At 55.0% G+C, this 19372-nt stretch overlaps 1 protein-coding gene across 13 annotated transcripts in view; it reads left to right on the top strand.

The window, feature by feature from the left end:
* Positions 1–19372, top strand: part of ARHGAP22 (Rho GTPase activating protein 22) — a 181490-nt gene that overhangs the window by 155851 nt on the left and 6267 nt on the right. For all 13 annotated transcript variants that reach the window (XM_069572442.1, XM_069572439.1, XM_069572450.1 and 10 more), the window contains 5 exons: positions 9125–9332; positions 11576–11708; positions 12594–12667; positions 13279–13400; positions 18119–19022. In XM_069572442.1, coding sequence (XP_069428543.1) covers positions 9125–9332; positions 11576–11708; positions 12594–12667; positions 13279–13400; positions 18119–19022 — 1441 coding nt within the window. The remainder of the gene's footprint in view (positions 1–9124; positions 9333–11575; positions 11709–12593; positions 12668–13278; positions 13401–18118; positions 19023–19372) is intronic.

The raw sequence follows: 19372 nt of genomic DNA, 5'->3' as shown, positions 1-19372 counted from the left end.
CCGCCTGCTGCGCGCCGGCCGCCCCAGGTAGCGCGGGAGGGGGGACGGGCGCCCCGCGAAGCCGAGTGGAAGCTGCGTCCCAGGCCGACTGCGCGCTTGGACCCAGGTCCTGCGCCTGTGCCAGGACAGCGTAGAGCCGGCGCGTCGCGGGGCGTCCGGGAGGGAGCCGGGAGACGGTCGGTTGCGGGAGGGGGTAGAGGGCAGCAGCGGAACCGGTCGCCGGGTTGGGGGAGCGAGCACGCGTGTTGAGGGGCAGAGACAGAGCTGGGACTCTTTCTCCTACCTCTCGCCCGGGTGGTGGGCAGCCCCTGTGCAGGGATGAAGAACCTAGCCTTCCAGGGCACGGAGACGTGCAAAGGATCGCCACTATTGAGGGACCCAGGCAGGATGCCAGCTCTCGGCTACCAACTTCAAGTCCACTGCTCAGCCCACGTTTGCCTCTCCGGACTTCAGGAAGTCCCCAGTGCCTGGGGGCTGGTTAACACCAGAAAGGTGGAGGTCATTTCTGCCCCGAGGATGGGCTTGCCCTGGGCAGAACAACCCCCTAAGATGTTAGCCTCTCCTTGTATTTCTCTCCCCTGGCTGATTTTCAGCCTGTTGGTTGTTGACACTTGGTTACAGCCCAGCCAATTTGTTGCAGCTGTTCAGAGCAGCTTTGAGGCTGCTAAAGGGGGCTTCCCAGGTGGCCCAGTGATAAAGAATCTGCCTGCCAACGCAGGAGACACAAGAGAGGCCGCTTCGATCCCTGGGTCGGCAAGATCCCCTGGAGTAGGAAATGGCAACCCACTCCAGTAATCTTGCCTGGAAAATTCCATGGACAGAGGAGCCTGGCAGCTACAGTCCATGCGATCGCAGAGTCAGGCACGACTGCGCGCGCACACAGTACCTGGAGGAGGGCAGTGCGCATGGGCAGTGTGGGAGTGACGGAAAGTGGATTCACACACGGTGGGCTGCATGCAGGGAGGGTGGCAGGTGTCCTGGGGAGGGGCGCAGAGAACAGGAAGGGTTTGTGAATCTCTGGAGAGAATTTAATAACTATTTTCCTCATTGCGCCTCTCGGCTATCTGCCTCTCCCCTTTACTGGAGAGAGCCAGCCTGACGTCTCCACCCGATCAGCTCCAAGAGGGAATCTCGGCTGTCTCCCTTTCCTGCTGGGCTCCCAGGGCAGGCAGAGCCCACCCAGGCTTGGGCTGGCCCTCCCGGTCAGGAGACGCCCACTTTGATCAGGCACCTGCTTCCGTGTGCCCAGTGCGTTAGGCTCTTCCACAGCTACTGACAGCCCTGTGCCGTGGCAGAGACCAGCTCAGAGATACTGAGGACGTGCCCAAGGTCACCCAGGACAGGGATCTGAGTCAGCTGAGTGCTGGGCCTGTGCCTTCCTGCCCCTGCATGGGATTCGGGGGAGAGGGGAGTGAGGGCCAGGCTTTGCCAGGGAGCAGCTGGCAGGAGGGGAGGCCCGGCCCAGCTCTGAACCCGTCAGCAGGTTCATCCAGAGGTCCATGCCAGCTTCCTCTCCGGTGGCAGAGCTGATGCTTTGTAAAGAGCGTGGGCTGGGACCTCGAGGAACCCGCACGCTGGCTGGCTGGGTTTCCAGGGATCTGACAGGCCTATTAGAGCTGGTTCTTGGCAAGGCTCCCCCATGAGACATGCCAGGAGGGCTGAGGAAGTTCAGCACAGCCGTCCCAGGCCCTGCCAGGCTCTGCCCCAGAGCCCCTGAGAAGGGGAGTGGTGGGGAAGGTCCCTGGCTGAGGGAGGCCAGGTCTGTAGCCTGAGCGCAGGGTGCCTCCAGCAGGAGGAAGGCGGGAACAAAGCCCTGGGAGGTGGAGCTGGAACTGTCCTTTCTTACGGGGCTCTGGTAGCATCTCCCCCTCCAGGGAGATGTGCCCTCAAGGTAAGGGGGCAGCTTGCACCCGAAGCCTGAACAAGGTCTAATGCAAAGCGCCACACTGCTTTGCTGGCAAAGTGGCGTCAGCCCCAGGCCTGGTGGTGCCTAGGGGCAGGGCCTTGGGACCACCCCTAAGGACAAGTGTCATCATCCCCATTTTATAGATGGAGAAACTGAGGTCTAAGAAAGGAGGCCACTTCACTCTATACAGTGGCTTAGGATGTGCAGGTGCAGCCTCAGAATCTTTGTCTCTATGGCCTTCAGCCTTGAGCATCATCAGCCTCTTGTGTTCCCCACCGCTATCGTTAGCTTAGCACTCTCACCAGGCTCAGCACTTGGAGGGCCTCTGGGGGAGTCTCGTCATTTCTCAGAGCCCCTGAGCTCTGCATGAGGTCAGTCCAGTGCTCACCAGGGGTCATGGTCCTTGTCAGGACCCGGGACTGCCGTGTTCCCAGCCTCTTCACTCATACTCTCTCACACTCACCCTCCAAACCCCAGGGTCCTCATCAGACCCGCACCACCCGCCCCCCCCGCCCCCGCCCCCTGCCGCCAGGTCTGCCCAGGTCTGCCTTGGGGATTTCTGCTCATGCCTACCCCCAGACCCCACCCCTGCCTTCCTGGCTATCTCATGCTCATTCTTAGACCCCAGTCCTAATGTCCCCTTCTCCTCTAAATCACCTCTGTTTGGAAGCACCTGGGACCCTGTGGACTTCCCACAGCCATAGCCTTGTTCAGGGGACTGGAAGAGTGGTGTGGAAAGCTTCCCCAGGGTTGTGGGGGGTGGTTGAGATGATGTTGAAAGAGGGCTTCGGAGACATGGGAGCTGTGTGACCGCACAAACAGCGGGTCTGGCCGTGCAGCAGCTGCCCTCGCCTGGCCCAGGCTCTTCTGTGCTTCAGAACCTGATGGAGAGGTAGGCAGGCCCTTGTCTCTCTGCCTGCCAAGTTTAGATTTTATCCTGGGTGGGCAGGAGGGAGGCAACAAGGGGTTTCAGCAGAGGAGCCTGTGGTGGTATTTATATGTTTCTAGTCCTCTGGACAGATCTGGGACCCTCTAAGACTTAGAACAGGGTGGGGCACAAACGCAAGAGTGATGGAAGGATGGATGGACCGGTGGACAGCAGATGTCCTGGAAACAGGAAATTGGAGAGCGGAAAGGGTTGGGGCCAAGAGGAGGCTAGATAGATTTACCCAGGCTTTGTGACTCTCTAGAGAGAATTTTAGAGTCCTTTTCCTCAGTGTCTCTCTTCCCTGACTGTGCCCTTTAGTTACCTGTGAGCCAAGGGTGGGAAGCTGAGTGCACGAACTCTGGGTGGGAGATAATCCTGGGCTGTGTGCTCCCCTCCTTCACTCAGCACTCTTTGACCTCCCCTCCAAGCCCACACTGGCTTGGGACTGGGGAGAGGGGCTGGTTCCCAGTGAGGAACCAGGCAGAGGCAAGCGTCTTCGCATGGTCTATGATAGAGGGCCAGAGAAGGGGCCCAAGAGCCCTGTGGTCGTGCTGAAGAAAGGATCTGTGGCAGCTGATCTCCAGGGCTAAGCAGAATTTTGCACAGAGTGAACAGGGAAGAGACCTCTGCACAGGCCAGGCAGCAGGAGAGCAGACATATTCAAGATGCTTGAGTTGTGGGTGGAGCGGAGGTGAAAGGGACAGGGCCTATGCCCGAGTGGGGAGGGAGGCAGGAGGCAGGCGCCAAGGCGCAGGGCCAGGCCGGCTCCAGCCCTTCCTAAGGACGCTCTGCTCAAGGGTAGTTGCCCCTGTATGTTCTGTGCCTGCTTATTTGAGGTCCTAGCCAATGCCTCTGGTCACAACAGGCCTGACTTCCCATTTCTGAGAGTCAGAGCCCCTCTCCTACTTCATTCTGACCCAGTGCCCAGTGGGGAGGTCTGTGCCATGGAAAAGAGGTGAGTGTTTGGCAAAGCTGCAGGAATGGAATGTGGACTGGGTGTGAGGCAGTAGGGGATGCTGGGGACTGTGGAGAATTAGCAGATACATGGGCCATCAGAAGGGCAGAAAGAAAAGAAAGAAAGATAGTGCTAAGTCATGTCTGACTCTTGCGATCCCATGAACTGTATAGCCTGCCAGCTTCCTCTGTCCATGGGATTCTCCAGGCAAGAATACTGGAGTAAGAAACTGTATTAGGAATTCTTACTCCAGTAAGAATACTGCCATTTCCTTCTCGAGAAAGACACAGGGGCCGCTGAACTCCATCAGTGTGACTGGAAATCCTGGCCTGGTAGCACCAGATCTGTGGATTCTTTTAAGAGGATTTTTTCCAGATTTTCATATGAATAAAAAATCTTTTATATGGTCTAGTTTTTTTAATATGAATCTTTTCTAAAGTATAAAGTAACGAATTTAAAAATGTTTCAAACATGTGCCTAGCTAAACAGGAACACTGTGAGCCCATATGGCTCATTGCTGGGCATGCGTGACTGAGCCCTCAGTGTGCCGTAGAAGGAACAGTGTCCTTGTGTCTCCAGACCAGCCTAGGCCTCTCTTGGCCTGGGCAGAGAGGCCGGGACGTTGGGGTGGGCACCTCAGAGTTGCCCCAGGCAGCCCCCATGCCAGTCTTTGGGCAGCATCTGCCCCTGTGTTCAACACTGTTTACCGGCTACACCCCAGTGGGCAAGGGCAGCTGAGCTGTCCTTTTTTTGAATTCCTCTTTTTGAATTTTCCTGTTGCCCAAATGACCGCATCCTGGGAGCTACTGGTGAAGACAGACAGGACAAACATGGGAAGCAAGCCTGGTGGGGTAACAGCATGGACATAGGCATCCATGCTCCAGGAAGCGTGGAGAGCAGGCATGTGGCCTGGGGTATTCTCCAGGCCTGGAGCCAGACTGCCTGGGTTCTTTCGTTTTTCTAATTTTTATTTTATTGGAATGTAGTTGATTTATAATGTTGGGTTAGTTTCAGGTGTACAGCAAAGTGATACATAACATACATGTGTTCATTCTTTTTTAGATTCTTTCCTCGTATAAGCTATCACAGAACGTTGAGTAGAAATCCCTGTACTCTACTGGGGGTCCTCGCTGGTTATTACAGTAGGTCCTCGCTGGTTATTACAGTAGGTCCTCGCTGGTTATTATAGTAGGTCCTCGCTGGTTATTACAGTAGGTCCTCGCTGGTGTTACAGTAGGTCCTTGCTGGTGTTACAGTAGGTCCTCGCTGGTTATTACAGTAGGCCCTCGCTGGTGTTACAGTAGGTCCTCGCTGGTTATTACAGTATGTCCTCGCTGGTTATTACAGTAGGTCCTCGCTGGTTACTACAGTAGGTCCTCGCTGGTTACTACAGTAGGTCCTCGCTGGTTATTACAGTAGGTCCTCGCTGGTTATTACAGTAGGTCCTCGCTGGTTATTACAGTAGGTCCTTGCTGGTTATTATAGTAGGCCCTTGCTGGTTATTGTAGTAGGTCCTTGCTGGTTACTACAGTAGGTCCTCGCTGGTTATTACAGTAGGCCCTCGCTGGTTATTACAGTAGGCCCTTGCTGGTTATTACAGTAGGTCCTCGCTGGTTATTACAGTAGGCCCTTGCTGGTTATTACAGTAGGTCCTCGCTGGTTATTACAGTAGGCCCTCGCTGGTTATTACAGTAGGTCCTTGCTGGTTACTACAGTAGGCCCTCGCTGGTTATTACAGTAGGCCCTTGCTGGTTATTGTAGTAGGTCCTCGCTGGTTATTACAGTAGGCCCTCGCTGGTTATTACAGTAGGCCCTCGCTGGTTATTACAGTAGGCCCTCGCTGGTTATTACAGTAGGCCCTCGCTGGTTATTACAGTAGGCCCTCGCTGGTTATTACAGTAGGTCCTTGCTGGTTATTACAGTAGGTCCTCGCTGGTGTTACAGTAGGTCCTCGCTGGTTACTACAGTAGGCCCTCGCTGGTTATTACAGTAGGCCCTTGCTGGTTATTGTAGTAGGTCCTTGCTGGTTATTACAGTGGGTCCTTGCTGGTTACCATAGTGTGCGTGTTTTAATCCCAAGCCCCTGCTTTATCCTTCCCCTCCATGTTCCCCCTTTGGTAACCATTAAGTTTGTTCTCAATATCTGTAAGTCTGCCTCTGTTTTGTAAGTAAGTTCATTTTTATTTTTGAAACTAGATTCTACATATGAGTGCTATAACATCGATCTATAACAGCCTCTTTCTGACCTCACTTAGGATGCTAATCCCTCGGTTTCTTCACGTTGCTGCAAATGGCATTATTTCATCCGTTTCTGCGGCTGAGTAATAGTCCGTGTGTGTGTGGACCGCATCTCTGTTCGTTCCTCTGACGATGGTCATTTAGGTTGCTTCTGCATCTTTGCCACTGTGAATAGTGCCGCTGTGAACACCGGAGGGCTTCCCTGGTGGCTCAGACTGTAAAGCGCCTGCCCGCAACGCGGGAGACCCAGGTTCGATTCCTGGGTTGGAAAGATCCCCTGGAGAAGGAAATGGCAACCCACTCCAGAACTCTTGCCTGGAAAGCCTGTGAATGGAGGAGCCTGCTAGGCTGCAGTCCATGGGGTCACAAGGAACCGGACACGACTGAGCAACTTCACCTTCACTTTCATGAACACTGGGGTGTGTGTGTAGCCTTTCAGATTACGTGTTTTCTCCAGGTATACGGTGAGGAGTGAAATTGTTGGATCATATGGTGGCTCTAATTTCAGTTTTCTGAGGAGCCTACATACTGTTCTCCATAGTAGTTGTACTAATTTACACTCCCGCCAACAGCGTAGGAGGCTCCCTTTTCTCCACATCCTGTCTACCATTTATTGGTTGTCGACCTCTTGAGAATAGCCATTCTGATGGGCATGAAGTGATACCTCACTGTAGTTTTGATTTGCATCTCTCTGGAAATTAGTGATGTTAAGCATCTTTTCATGTGCCTTTTGGGCATCTGTATGTCTTCTTTAAAAAGATACCTATTTACGTCTTCTCCCTATTCTTTGATTAGGGTTGGTTTTTTTTTTTTTTTTTGACATAGAGATGCATGAGGGCTATTTGTATATTTCTGAGATTAATCCCTTGTCAGTCGCTCCATTTGCAAATATTTTCTCCCATTCTGTTTCTTCATTTTATTTTTTCCTTTGCTGTGCAGAAACTTTTAACGAGGTCCCATTTGTTTATTTGGTCTTTGTCTTCATTACTCGAGGAGGTGAATCATAAAAGGTACCGCTGCAATTAATGTCAGAGTATTCTGCCTGCGTTTTCCTCTAAGAGTTTTATCATGTTCAGTCTTCCATTTAGGATTTAGGTCTTTGATCCTTTTCCGGTTTATTTCTGTAGGTTGCTTTGTATAGTCATTTCGACAATGTTTATTCTTCCAGGGCTGGTACACCAAGAACACGGTACATCTTTCCATCTCTTTGCGTCATCTTCAGTGTCTTTGTGAGCATCTTACTTTTCAGTGTATAGGTCTTGCCTCCTTAGGTAAATCTACCACTAGGTATTTGACTCTTTTGGATGAGATGGTAAATGGGATTGTTTCCTCAATTTCTCTTTCTGATCTTCCATTGTTATTATAGGAATGCAGGAGACTTCTGTGTATTAATTTTGTATCTTGCAACTTTACCAAATTCATTGAGCTCTCACGATTTTCTGACAGCATGTTTAGGATTTTCTATGTATAATATGTCCTCTGCAAACAGCGACAGCTTACTTACCCAAGGCAATCTAGAGATTTGATGCAATCCCTTTCAAATTAGCAATGACATTTTTTTTATAGGACTAGAATCAAAAAAATCTTAAAATGTGTATGGAGACACAAAAGACCATGAATAGCCAAAGCAATCTTGAGAAAGAGATACAGAGCTGGAGGAATCAGACTCCCTGACTTCAGACTATACTATAAACTATAGTAATCAAAACAGTATAGTACTGGCATAGAAACAGAAATATGGATCAAAAGAACGGGAGAGAAAACCCAGAAATAAACTCACATGCCTGTGGTCGATTAATCTATGACAGAGGAGGCAAGAATATACAATGAGAAAAAGAGAGTCTCTTCAGTAGGTGGTGCTGGGAAAACTGAACAGCAACACGTGAAAGAATGAAATTGGAACATTCTCTAATACACAACACAAAAATAGACACTGTACCCATTAAACAATAACTCTCCATTCCACTCTCCTCCAGCCCCTGGCAACCACCATTCTGCTTTCTGTCTCTCTGAATTTGCTTATGCTGAGTGTCTCATAAGTAGAATCACGCTGTTTTAGTGGACTGGCTTATTTCACTTGGCAACATGTCCTCAAGGTTTGTCCATGTTGCGACATCTGTCAGAATGTCCTTCTTCTTCTGGCTGAATAATATTACGTTGCATAATATTAATAATATATGTGCATCGCATTGTGCTTATCCACCTGTCCAGCGACGGGCCCTCGGTTTGCTTCCACCGTTTGGGTATTGTGAATAATACTCCTGTGAACATGGGTGTTTCTGTGTCTGCTCCCATCTCTGCTCTGTTTTGGGGATATGCCCAGAAGCGGGATTGCTGGGCCACACAGGAATTCTGCTTTAATTGCTTGAGGTGCCTCCGTAGCATTTTCCGTAGTGGCTGCACCAGCTCACCTTCCCATGAACAGGGCACAGGCGCTCCGTTTCTCGACATCCTCACCAGCACGGGTGGTTTTCTGCTCTTTGGATGGCAGCCACCCTCATGGGCGTGAGAGTTTCGACTCGCGTTTCCGTAACGATCTCCAGTGTTGGCTCGCGGCTCTGCCCTCGTATTGCCTGTCCTCTGTCTTGGTGCTTGTGCCTCAGCGGTGCTCACTGCTGTCCTCTGCTCCGTGGCGTGAGTAGACCACGATGCTCCCGCTCATTCTGCCCCTCGTGGGCATTAGCTGGCTTCTCACTCAGAGAGATTGCAGGGGGTGCCACTAAGAACTTTCTGGAGTGCGTCTTTCGGTGCCCGTGGTGTTAGGTTTTTAAATGCAAGCCACTGCCATTTGAAAGTTAGTATTGCATATATAAACCAGTACATAAATAAATGTGCAATGCATGCTTCCCGAGGGCCCAAAGGGTCCTCACGCTTGGACAGGCTCCACAGGCCAGCCTCGGCTGCGGCCCGATATGCCCTTCTGCCCTGTCCCAACCACCTGGCGCCTGCCCTCCCAGTTTCTGATGTGCTTCCTCGGGGCGGGGGTGGGGGTGCCACCCTGGGCCCTGACAGCGCTCGCTGCCCCTGCTGTCCCCAGCGTCCCCCCCGCTGCTGAGCCAGCTAGCTGAGGGTGTGACCAGCTCCTCTCTGTGCCCAGGGGTCTTTGGGCAGCGCCTGGAGGACACAGTCCACCACGAGCGGAAGTCTGGCCCACGCCTGGCGCCGCTGCTGGTGGAGCAGTGTGTGGACTTCATCCGGGAGCGTGGGCTCACCGAGGAGGGCCTCTTCCGTATGCCCGGCCAGGCCAACCTGGTGAGGGACCTGCAGGATTCCTTTGACTGTGGGGAGAAGCCACTGTTTGACAGGTGAGCTCCTGGGAGGAGATGTAGATAGGGCCACCTGTCCATCACCCCCTGAGTCTCCTCTCAGGATGCCAGCTGAGAGGCCTGGGTGCAGGATGGAGGGTAGGGTGAAGCCCCACGCTGGCACACGTGTGCCCAGCCAGCCCTCCTGATGGGCGGAGTGTGGGGCATGGAACCACTGTAGCAGCCCTGAGTCTCCCACACGGGTAGATCCTGCTACTTCCATGTGGGCTCTGTCTGCTGTGCAGATGCCCCTTATAAGCCCGTGTCCTTCTCTTGGCTCTGCTGTCTCAGGGCGAGCCATTCCCCCACCCCCTGGCTCCTTAGGTGCCAGTACTGAGATGCACATCCTCACAAGTTTCGGGGGCAGGGGAGCGAGTCTCCTCCACCTGTCCTCACCCCACCACTGGGGCTTACTGGGTCCTAGGGTCCACCCTGGGATAGAGTCAGCCTCACTGAGGGCCCAGGGGCTAAGAGCAGGGGGCTTCTTCTCTCGGACGAAACCCCCATTATGGGGTAGTTTTTCATAGAAAGCTCTTTCTGCAGCCAGCCAGCCAGCCCTGGCCCCCATGGAGCTTCTGCCCCTTCTCAGATCCGCCCTCCCCTGGGGCAGACAAGCCCCCGCCCCTTGCAGGACAGGCCCACAGGTTTCTGCTGGCAGCCCTGGCATTTTCAGCTCTCCTCCTCTCAGGGCAGAACACCGCCAGCCCCTCCAGCCTCTGCCCAGCCCATCACCACAGCCAGGAGAACCTCTCTGTTTCCGACGTGGAGTGGGGGTCTGATCGCCATTTCCCAGAGAGGGCCTGCCCAGAGCGGGCACAGGCCAACAGTGTGGAGTGGGGAGAAGGTGAGGAAGTGAATTTCTAGGGAGGGAGGAAAGATGAGGCAGGCAGGGCTGAGCCAAGCTCCCGGGACCAGGAGCACTGTAGCCTCGGGCAGCCAGGAGGAGTCGGGATGGGGCTTTGGGCAGGGACGCCCAAAGTTTCGGGGTCAGCCACGAGGTCTGCAGCCCAGAGGGCCCGCCCTCTGAGTCAGCTTGCCCAGATCAGAAATGCTTCGCCTTCCCCACCAGGGGGAGACACAATGGCGGGCCCTTGTCCATCCTCCCAGCTTCCCGTCCCTCCCCCCATCTTCCTGGGGTTCCTGCTCATGCAGTGGCTGGCAGTGAGCTCATGGGGTCCCCAGGTGGAAGGTGGCTAGGCTCAAGGCTAGGTACCCACTGGGGACGTAAGCTTCCAGGAAGTGGGGGTGTCAGCAGGGGAGTGGCTGGGAGAAGGCAGAGAAGGGTGAGGGCGGTCATGTGCTTGGCTGGAGAGGGGAGGTGGGGGCAGGGATGGGGGCTGCTCAGCTGGCCAGACCAAGAGCCATCGAGCCGCCGGTCCTGAGGCAGGGAGGGGTTCTGGGGTACAAACTCGAGGTACATGCGGCCCTATGGAACCCCAGAACTCCAAGTGCCAGGGTGGAAGGGACCCCGGGGCTCATCTCAGCGATGAGATGGGCAGCAGGCCGGGAGGCGCCTTAATGGCACAGCCACTTTTGGCCTGAGGCCCATCTTCCCTGAACACCTGCCATGAGGGAAAAGCAGACGGAACACCTGGGGCCCCCCAGCCGGGAAGGCGAGCTTGGAGGAGGCACCAGGGCTGCAGCCCAGGACTTAGTCCCAGAATCCAAACAGGCCCAGGGCCACCATCCTCTACAGGGCCCGCTGCAGCCTGGGCAGCTCCGAGCTGCAAGCGGGAGACTGATGCCTGGGAGTGGACATATGGGGCTCTGGGACACTGGAGATGGGGCATCTGTAGTGTGAATAGGAGCCCAGAGCTGGGGAGAGGGGCTGACCTCTGGCCTGCCCAGCCTCGGTGCCCAAGGACAGCTGCCCTTTTCCAAGGGGCTTGGCAGCCCTGCACGGTGGGCATGTTTGACACGGTCCTCCCGCTTCCACTAGAGGGTGAGCCTGGGCAGAGAAAGCAGGCTCAGACTTGGGCCAAAGGACAGCTGTGCCCCTGGCTCCTGTGCCCTTGGCTCCGCGACCCCAGAGTACCTGGGGCAGGCACCAGGCCAGTGGAAGGTGGCCCTTCACACCCATCTGTTCCCTGGCTGGTCGCCACAGCGCGTGTGTGTGAATGCACACACATACATGGGTGTGAGAGCAGAGACTGCCCCTGCGGGGGGCGGGAGAGGTGCTGGCCAGGGTGCTGGCCGCCCCGGGGCCTCTGGCGCCAGCCTCACGGGCGTCCCTCCGTCTGCAGCACAACAGATGTGCACACGGTGGCCTCGCTGCTGAAGCTCTACCTGCGGGAGCTCCCCGAGCCTGTGGTCCCCTTCTCCAGGTACGAGGACTTCCTTAGCTGCGCCCAGCTGCTCACCAAGGACGAGGGGGAGGTTAGTGGCTCCCGGGGACCCTGCTGGGGGAGCGGGCCTGCTAGGTGATGGCGGGGGGAGGCCGTGGACACAGGACTTGTCGTGACTGTTCATGGTACATAGATCCTGTAGCCTGCTCTGCTGGGGGCGGGGGCCAGGCCTAGAAGCTCCTAATCTGGGGAGGGCTAGCCTATTTCCCCGCTAGGCGGGAAGGTACTCTGGGGTGGGATGCCTGGGGCATCCCCTCCTTGTGTGCAGCTGTCCATCGCTCGGAGGGACAGGTGCCTCCTGAAGCAGGCTGTGTTCCAGCCATGCTCTTGAGTGCAGCGTGCCCAGGCTGGACCACCACTCAGTAGGCATTCCTGCTCCATCACCTTCTCCCACATCTAACTCAGGCTACCCAGGCCGGCCTTGGGATTCAAAAACAACCAGACCTTTCATCTATTTCTATCCTGCCTCCTCCCAAAAGAATTTGAGACTGCCCCCAGGGCAGAGCCCCCCCCACCCCCACCCCCCCCCCCGCCTGCAGCCCTGGTTGGCTCCAGCTGGGGAAGAACTGTTTGCCCTCCCTGTGGCTGTGTGGGAGATGAGGGGTCTTTATCTAGCAAATATTTGTGCCTCGATAAGTGAGCTGAGCGCTGGCCCTGACATTCCTCTGTGGCTCTGCACAGGCACATCCCTCACAACAGCATCTCGAAAGTAAATCTCTTTCCCCCCAGAGGTCACCAGCCAGGGGGATGAAAGTGGTGGTGCCCTCTGGTCACTGGCAGCCAGGCCCGTGGGCTGTGGATGGAGGTCTGGACTCAGATTCCCACCCCCTCCTCATCCTGCCTCCCTCCAGCAAGAGAAGGCCTGGGGCCTCCCTGCTGATCTTTGAAATGCTGTTTTCTCTCTCTCAATCCCAAGGGGACTCTGGAGTTGGCTAAGCAAGTGAGCAGCCTTCCCCTGGTCAATTACAACCTGCTCAGATATATCTGCAAGTAAGTGACTAGGGGTGGGGCTTCCCTCTCCTGCGGTCTGGCTCCGTGTGCCCTTCACAGGGGTCGGGGGACCACCTACACCTCTGTCAAGCCAGTGGGGGATATAAAAGAGGTCTCTGTGCTTACAGAGCTTATTACGGTCCTGGCCGGCGCAGGCAGTGTTATACAGTCCTGAGCGCATCTTTCCTGAAGGAAAGCCGGATGGCCTGTGTTCCTTCCGCCTCCCCTGGGTGCCTCTCACCATCCCTCCCCGTGGGTCTGCTTCCTGACCATGACCTAGGCTCAGGGTGCCAGGAGAGGACAGGTAGGGTGAGCCTTCACCCAGCCCCGCATCTGGGGGTCTGAGCCTTCCTAGGCAGCTGCGCCCAGGGCAGGTGGGGGAGTTCTGTCCTTCCACACCAACAACAGGCCCTGGTTCCAGTGGCCTTTACTTCTGATGGCCCTCCGGATCTCAGGGAAGCGCTGCCCTCTCCTGAGCCTGGCAGGGGCAGCTGACTGTGCCCGGTAGCTGTGGAAAGAGGGGCACAGCTGAGCTCGGGGGCCAGGCAGCTCCCAGCAGATCTGTAGTCAGGATTTGCTTCTCTGACAACTGTCTCTTCCTTACTTTGTAGGTTTCTGGATGAAGTTCAGTCCCACTCAGATGTCAACAAGATGAGCGTCCAGAACCTGGCAACTGTTTTTGGGCCTAATATCCTTCGGCCACAGATAGAGGACCCAGTGGCCATTATGGAAGGTAGTTGTGGGGTGTGCGCGGTGGTGTTAGGTGCTCTGGGCTCATGTCGACCCTGGGCAAGTCCTCAGAACCCTCATGGCAGGCCAGCAGGAAGGGTGGCCCCAGCCCTGGGCACTTGGAAGCAGCCTCTCTGGACCTCATCACTGCCTTCTCCAGCTCCTCTTCCCCCATGGGGTCAGCTCTAAAAGGGACAGGAGCTTTGCCCTGTGGATGGGGTCGTGAGGTGCAGTTAGAATGATGGGAGCGGCTGAGCGGGTGGAGGTGGGGTGGAAAGGTCAGTGCCCTTGCCCTTAAATACACACAAATGGTTTTGTTTTACTGAAGTGATTTTCTCTTAAGTAATTGTCACAGCCTTCTTCTGGGTGTTAGAGCTCAGCAAACCCTAGGGATATTACATTCTGTAATGAAGTCATAATGAAAGATTTTAAATAATATAGCAATAGCAGCCGCTCTCCACACGTCAGGGCCTCTGCCAAGTGCTTTACTCCTACTGAGCATCTCAGCCCTCACAAGAAGCCCCCGGTTACTGCCCCCATTTGACAGACGAGGAGACAGGCCGCAAGAGGTGAGGTGACTCTGTTAGTCGGACTGTTCAGAGGGCACACAGGTGCAGGCTGGCCTGGAAATGAGCGCACTGCTTGGAGGCCCCATAGAAAGGCCATCCTCTCTAGTGTGAGAGTCTAGCTGCTCACAGGAGACCCGCAGCCAGTGGAGCCACAGAGCAGAGAGGCTGGCAGAACTCACGCAGAACCCGCCTGACGCCAGCTGCCCCTGGCACGAGGCCGGCTGAGGGCAGAGTGGCCAGGCCTGTGGAACGTGAACTAGGGGAGGCGAGGGGGTGAGGGTGGGTGCAGGGCTTTCCCTGCCCCACCCACAGCTGACAGGGTGTCCCCGGGGCCTTGTTCTCTCGTTTAGCACGCCCTTGGCCTGACTGGTAGTTTCTCCCCAGAGCTCCCACCTGCCAGGCTGCACAAATGCCTGAGGGCAAATGCTCACCCTGCTGAACTGCCAGGATCTTGCTTCACCTACTAAAGACTGTGCTTAATGCTCCCCGTGACTCTCCATTACTTCCAGTGGCAGCTGGAGCACTTGGCCTTCCTCCTCACACAGAAGCCTCCCCCGCCTCTGGCCTTTGGTGGAGGATGACAGGAGGGTGGGTGCCATGGTCCCTCCGCAAAGCCTCCCGTTGTCACTGACCCCTCTCCCCACCCCACAGCCTCAGGAACCGAGTCCCCCATATGCTGCAGGCTGTGTCTCAGGGGCTGTGGCCTGGGGAAGAGGAAGCATGTGCTTGTGGGTGGGGTTGTTCATGTTAGGGGGGTGGCTATGTGCATTTGTGTGTGATTGTGTATGGGGTTGTGTGTGTGTGACTGTGTGTGTGACTATGGGGTCATGAGTGAGTGACTGTGTATGGGGTTGTATGTGTGTGACTGTATGGAGTCGTGTGTGTGTGACTGTGTATGGGGCTGTGTATGTGTGACTGTGTACGGGTATATGTGTGACTATGTCTGAGGTTTTATGTGTGTATGGGGTTGTGTATGTGTGACTCTATGTATGGGGTTGTATATGTGTGACTGTGTATGGGGTTGTGTATGTGTGTGACTGTGTATGGGGTTGTGTATGTGTGTGACTGTGTATGGGGTTGTATGTGTGTGACTGTGTATGGGGTTGTGTGTGTGTGACTGTGTACGGGTATGTGTGTGACTGTCTGGGGTTTTACATGTGTGTATATTGGGTTGTGTATGTGTGTGACTGTGTATGGGGTTGTGTATGTGTGTGACTGTGTATGGGGTTGTATGTGTGAGTGACTGTGTATGGGGTTGTGTGTGTGTGACTGTGTATGGGGTTGTATATGTGTGACTGTGTATGGGGTTGTGTATGTGTGTGACTGTGTATGGGGTTGTGTATGTGTGACTGTGTACGGGTATATGTGTGACTGTCTGGGGTTTTACATGTGTGTATATGGGGTTGTGTATGTGTGTGGCTGTGTATGGGGCTGTGTGTGTGTGACTGTGTATGGGGTTGTTTGTGTGTGACTGTGTATGGGGTTGTGTGTGTGTGACTGTGTATGGGGTTGTGTATGTGTGACTGTGTACGGGTATATGTGTGACTGTCTGGGGTTTTACATGTGTGTATATGGGGTTGTGTGTGTGTGACTGTGTATGGGGTTGTTTGTGTGTGACTGTGTATGGGGTTGTGTGTGTGTGACTGTGTATGGGGTTGTGTGTGTGTGACTGTGTACGGGTATATGTGTGACTGTCTGGGGTTTTACATGTGTGTATATGGGGTTGTGTATGTGTGTGACTGTGTATGGGGTTGTATGTGTGTGACTGTGTATGGGGTTGTGTGTGTGTGACTGTGTACGGGTATATGTGTGACTGTCTGGGGTTTTACATGTGTGTATATGGGGTTGTGTATGTGTGTGGCTGTGTATGGGGTTGTATGTGTGTGACTGTGTATGGGGTTGTGTGTGTGTGACTGTGTATGGGGTTGTGTGTGTGTGACTGTGTACGGGTATATGTGTGACTGGGGTTTTACATGTGTGTATATGGGGTTGTGTATGTGTGTGACTGTGTATGGGGTTGTGTGTGTGTGACTGTGTACGGGTATATGTGTGACTGTCTGGGGTTTTACATGTGTGTATATGGGGTTGTGTATGTGTGTGACTGTGTATGGGGTTGTATGTGTGTGACTGTGTATGGGGTTGTGTGTGTGTGACTGTGTACGGGTATATGTGTGACTGTCTGGGGTTTTACATGTGTGTATATGGGGTTGTGTATGTGTGTGGCTGTGTATGGGGCTGTGTGTGTGTGACTGTGTATGGGGTTGTTTGTGTGTGACTGTGTATGGGGTTGTGTGTGTGTGACTGTGTATGGGGTTGTGTATGTGTGACTGTGTACGGGTATATGTGTGACTGTCTGGGGTTTTACATGTGTGTATATGGGGTTGTGTGTGTGTGACTGTGTATGGGGTTGTGTGTGTGTGACTGTGTACGGGTATATGTGTGACTGTCTGGGGTTTTACATGTGTGTATATGGGGTTGTGTGTGTGTGACTGTGTATGGGGTTGTGTGTGTGTGACTGTGTATGGGGTTGTGTGTGTGTGACTGTGTACGGGTATATGTGTGACTGGGGTTTTACATGTGTGTATATGGGGTTGTGTATGTGTGTGACTGTGTATGGGGTTGTGTGTGTGTGACTGTGTACGGGTATATGTGTGACTGTCTGGGGTTTTACATGTGTGTATATGGGGTTGTGTATGTGTGTGACTGTGTATGGGGTTGTATGTGTGTGACTGTGTATGGGGTTGTGTGTGTGTGACTGTGTACGGGTATATGTGTGACTGTCTGGGGTTTTACATGTGTGTATATGGGGTTGTGTGTGTGTGACTGTGTATGGGGTTGTGTGTGTGTGACTGTGTACGGGTATATGTGTGACTGTCTGGGGTTTTACATGTGTGTATATGGGGTTGTGTATGTGTGTGGCTGTGTATGGGGCTGTGTGTGTGTGACTGTGTATGGGGTTGTTTGTGTGTGACTGTGTATGGGGTTGTGTGTGTGTGACTGTGTATGGGGTTGTGTGTGTGTGACTGTGTACGGGTATATGTGTGACTGGGGTTTTACATGTGTGTATATGGGGTTGTGTATGTGTGTGACTGTGTATGGGGTTGTGTATGTGTGTGTGTGACTGTGTATGGGGTTGTGTGTGTGTGACTGTGTACGGGTATATGTGTGACTGTCTGGGGTTTTACATGTGTGTATATGGGGTTGTGTATGTGTGTGACTGTGTATGGGGTTGTATGTGTGTGACTGTGTATGGGGTTGTGTGTGTGTGACTGTGTACGGGTATATGTGTGACTGTCTGGGGTTTTACATGTGTGTATATGGGGTTGTGTATGTGTGTGACTGTGTATGGGGTTGTGTATGTGTGTGACTGTGTATGGGGCTGTGTGTGTGTGACTGTGTATGGGGTTGTGTGTGTGTGACTGTGTATGGGGTTCTGTATGTGTGTGACTGTGTATGGGGTTGTGTGTGTGTGACTGTGTATGGGGTTGTGTATGTGTGTGACTGTGTATGGGGTTGTGTATGTGTGTGACTGTGTATGGGGTTGTGTGTGTGTGACTGTGTACGGGTATATGTGTGACTGTCTGGGGTTTTACATGTGTGTATATGGGGTTGTGTATGTGTGTGGCTGTCTGGGGTTGGTGTATGAGCTTGTCTATGTGTGACTGCGTATGAGGACATCTCCTTTCTGTGCCCCAGAGCCCTGGGCCCCCGGAGTGGACAGGCAGGCGTGGCTGCTGTGGGCAGCAGATGGGGCAGCCAGGAGGGCCCCGGCCGCTAGGCCCTGGCCTCCGGCTCCAGCCTGCCCTCGGCTCAGCCCGCAGCCTCAGCCAGCACCGTGTCAGCTCCCGCTCCGCCAGCTGGTTGGAGTGGGCGTGAAGGCTGAGTGCCTTTCCGTGCTCCAGACCCCACACTGGAGGAGGCGGATTTGCGGTATGGTCCTTCTGTCCCTGTCTGTGTTTGGAAAGTGTGGTGGCCATCCTTACCTTTCGAGCGGACGATGGCGGGCTCTTGTAGAGCCCACCCCTAAGTAGCCTGGTTTGAGGCTACTCGCAGAGCGGGGCGCCCTGGGCCCGAGCTGCAGCTTGCCCACTGGCCTGGAGAAGCTGGACGGGAGGCAGTCAGTCAGCCTTTTCTTATTGCTTCCTCTTGGCAGGCACTTCTCTGGTCCAGCAGCTGATGACCGTCCTGATCCGCAAACACAGCCAGCTCTTCACTCCGAGGACCACGGAGGGGCCAGCCTCCTCCCCACGCGGGGGCCCACCGTGCACCGTGGGATGGGGCTCCGAGGAGGTCCCCAGGGACGACCAGGCGGAGCCCGGCAGTCCCAGCGCCCCCTGCCTGCCCTCGCACAGGACCTCCTCTCTGGATGGCGCTGCCGTGGCGGCACTCTCTAGAACCTCTCCCACGGGCCTGGGGAGCCGAGGCAGCCCTGCTGCCACCAGCCCCGGGAAGAAGGTGCAGACTCTGCCCAACTGGAGGTCTTCCTTCCGGCAGTCAGGGTCCCGGTCAGGGAGTCCGAAGGTGGGCACCTCATCCCTGGAGGTCCCCATCATCTCTGGAGGGAACTGGCTCATGAATGGGCTGTCCTCCCTGCGAGGCCACCGCCGGGCCTCATCAGGAGACCGGCTCAAGGACTCAGGCTCTGAGCAGAGACTCTCCACCTACGATAATGTGCCCCCGCAGAGCTCCTTCCCCAGCACACCCAGTGTGGCCAGCCTGCCATGGTCTGGGGTCTCCTCCTGTGAGGCCTCGGCCAGGGGCTCGGTCAGCAGCTGCACAGCATGCCGGGCCAGCGACTCCTCTGCCTGCAGCTCCCTGCACATCGAGGGGGCCCTCGAGCCCTCCCCTGTCCTCAGCAGCAGCGAAGAGCGCAGATCCCTGGATCTGGACCATGGCCTGGATGGAGTGGGTGCCTGCATCAGCAGCAGCGAGCCCAGTGACCCGGGCAGCCCTGCCCAGGACCACGCCCGCCGAACCGAGGTTCTCCAGGGCCTGGTCACAGAGCTCAGAGCAGAACTGTGCCGGCAGAGGACTGAGTATGAGACGAGCGTGAAAAGGTACAAAGCCTGTTGGGCGAGTGCAAGACTGGCACTTCCGGGCTGGGCAGAGCACTCGCAGCCAGCAGCTCACTGGGCACCGGTCCTGGGCAATCAGCCTCTGGCTTGGAAAGAGAGCTCCCGGAGGCAGGGCCCAGAGCAGCCAGCCCCCAGGAAGCTGCCTCTCTGGGAGAAGGTTCCCTAGGACAGGGCCGGGAATGGAGGGATGGGGGTCCTCTGTCTGGGAAAGCTTGGGAGCCAAGGGCCTGGCATGCAGCCAGGACTCCATAAGGCCAGCTGAAAAAAGGCACGCGTCAGAATCTCAGCCTGAGCTGCTCAGAGCACCTTTGATGTCGAGGTTCCGGGTGGAG

The sequence above is a fragment of the Ovis canadensis genome, chromosome 25 (genome assembly GCF_042477335.2).
Source record: "Ovis canadensis isolate MfBH-ARS-UI-01 breed Bighorn chromosome 25, ARS-UI_OviCan_v2, whole genome shotgun sequence".
NCBI lineage: Eukaryota > Metazoa > Chordata > Mammalia > Artiodactyla > Bovidae > Ovis > Ovis canadensis.
Note: the sequence above shows the minus strand (reverse complement) of the source record. Positions and strands in the feature narration are given on the sequence as shown.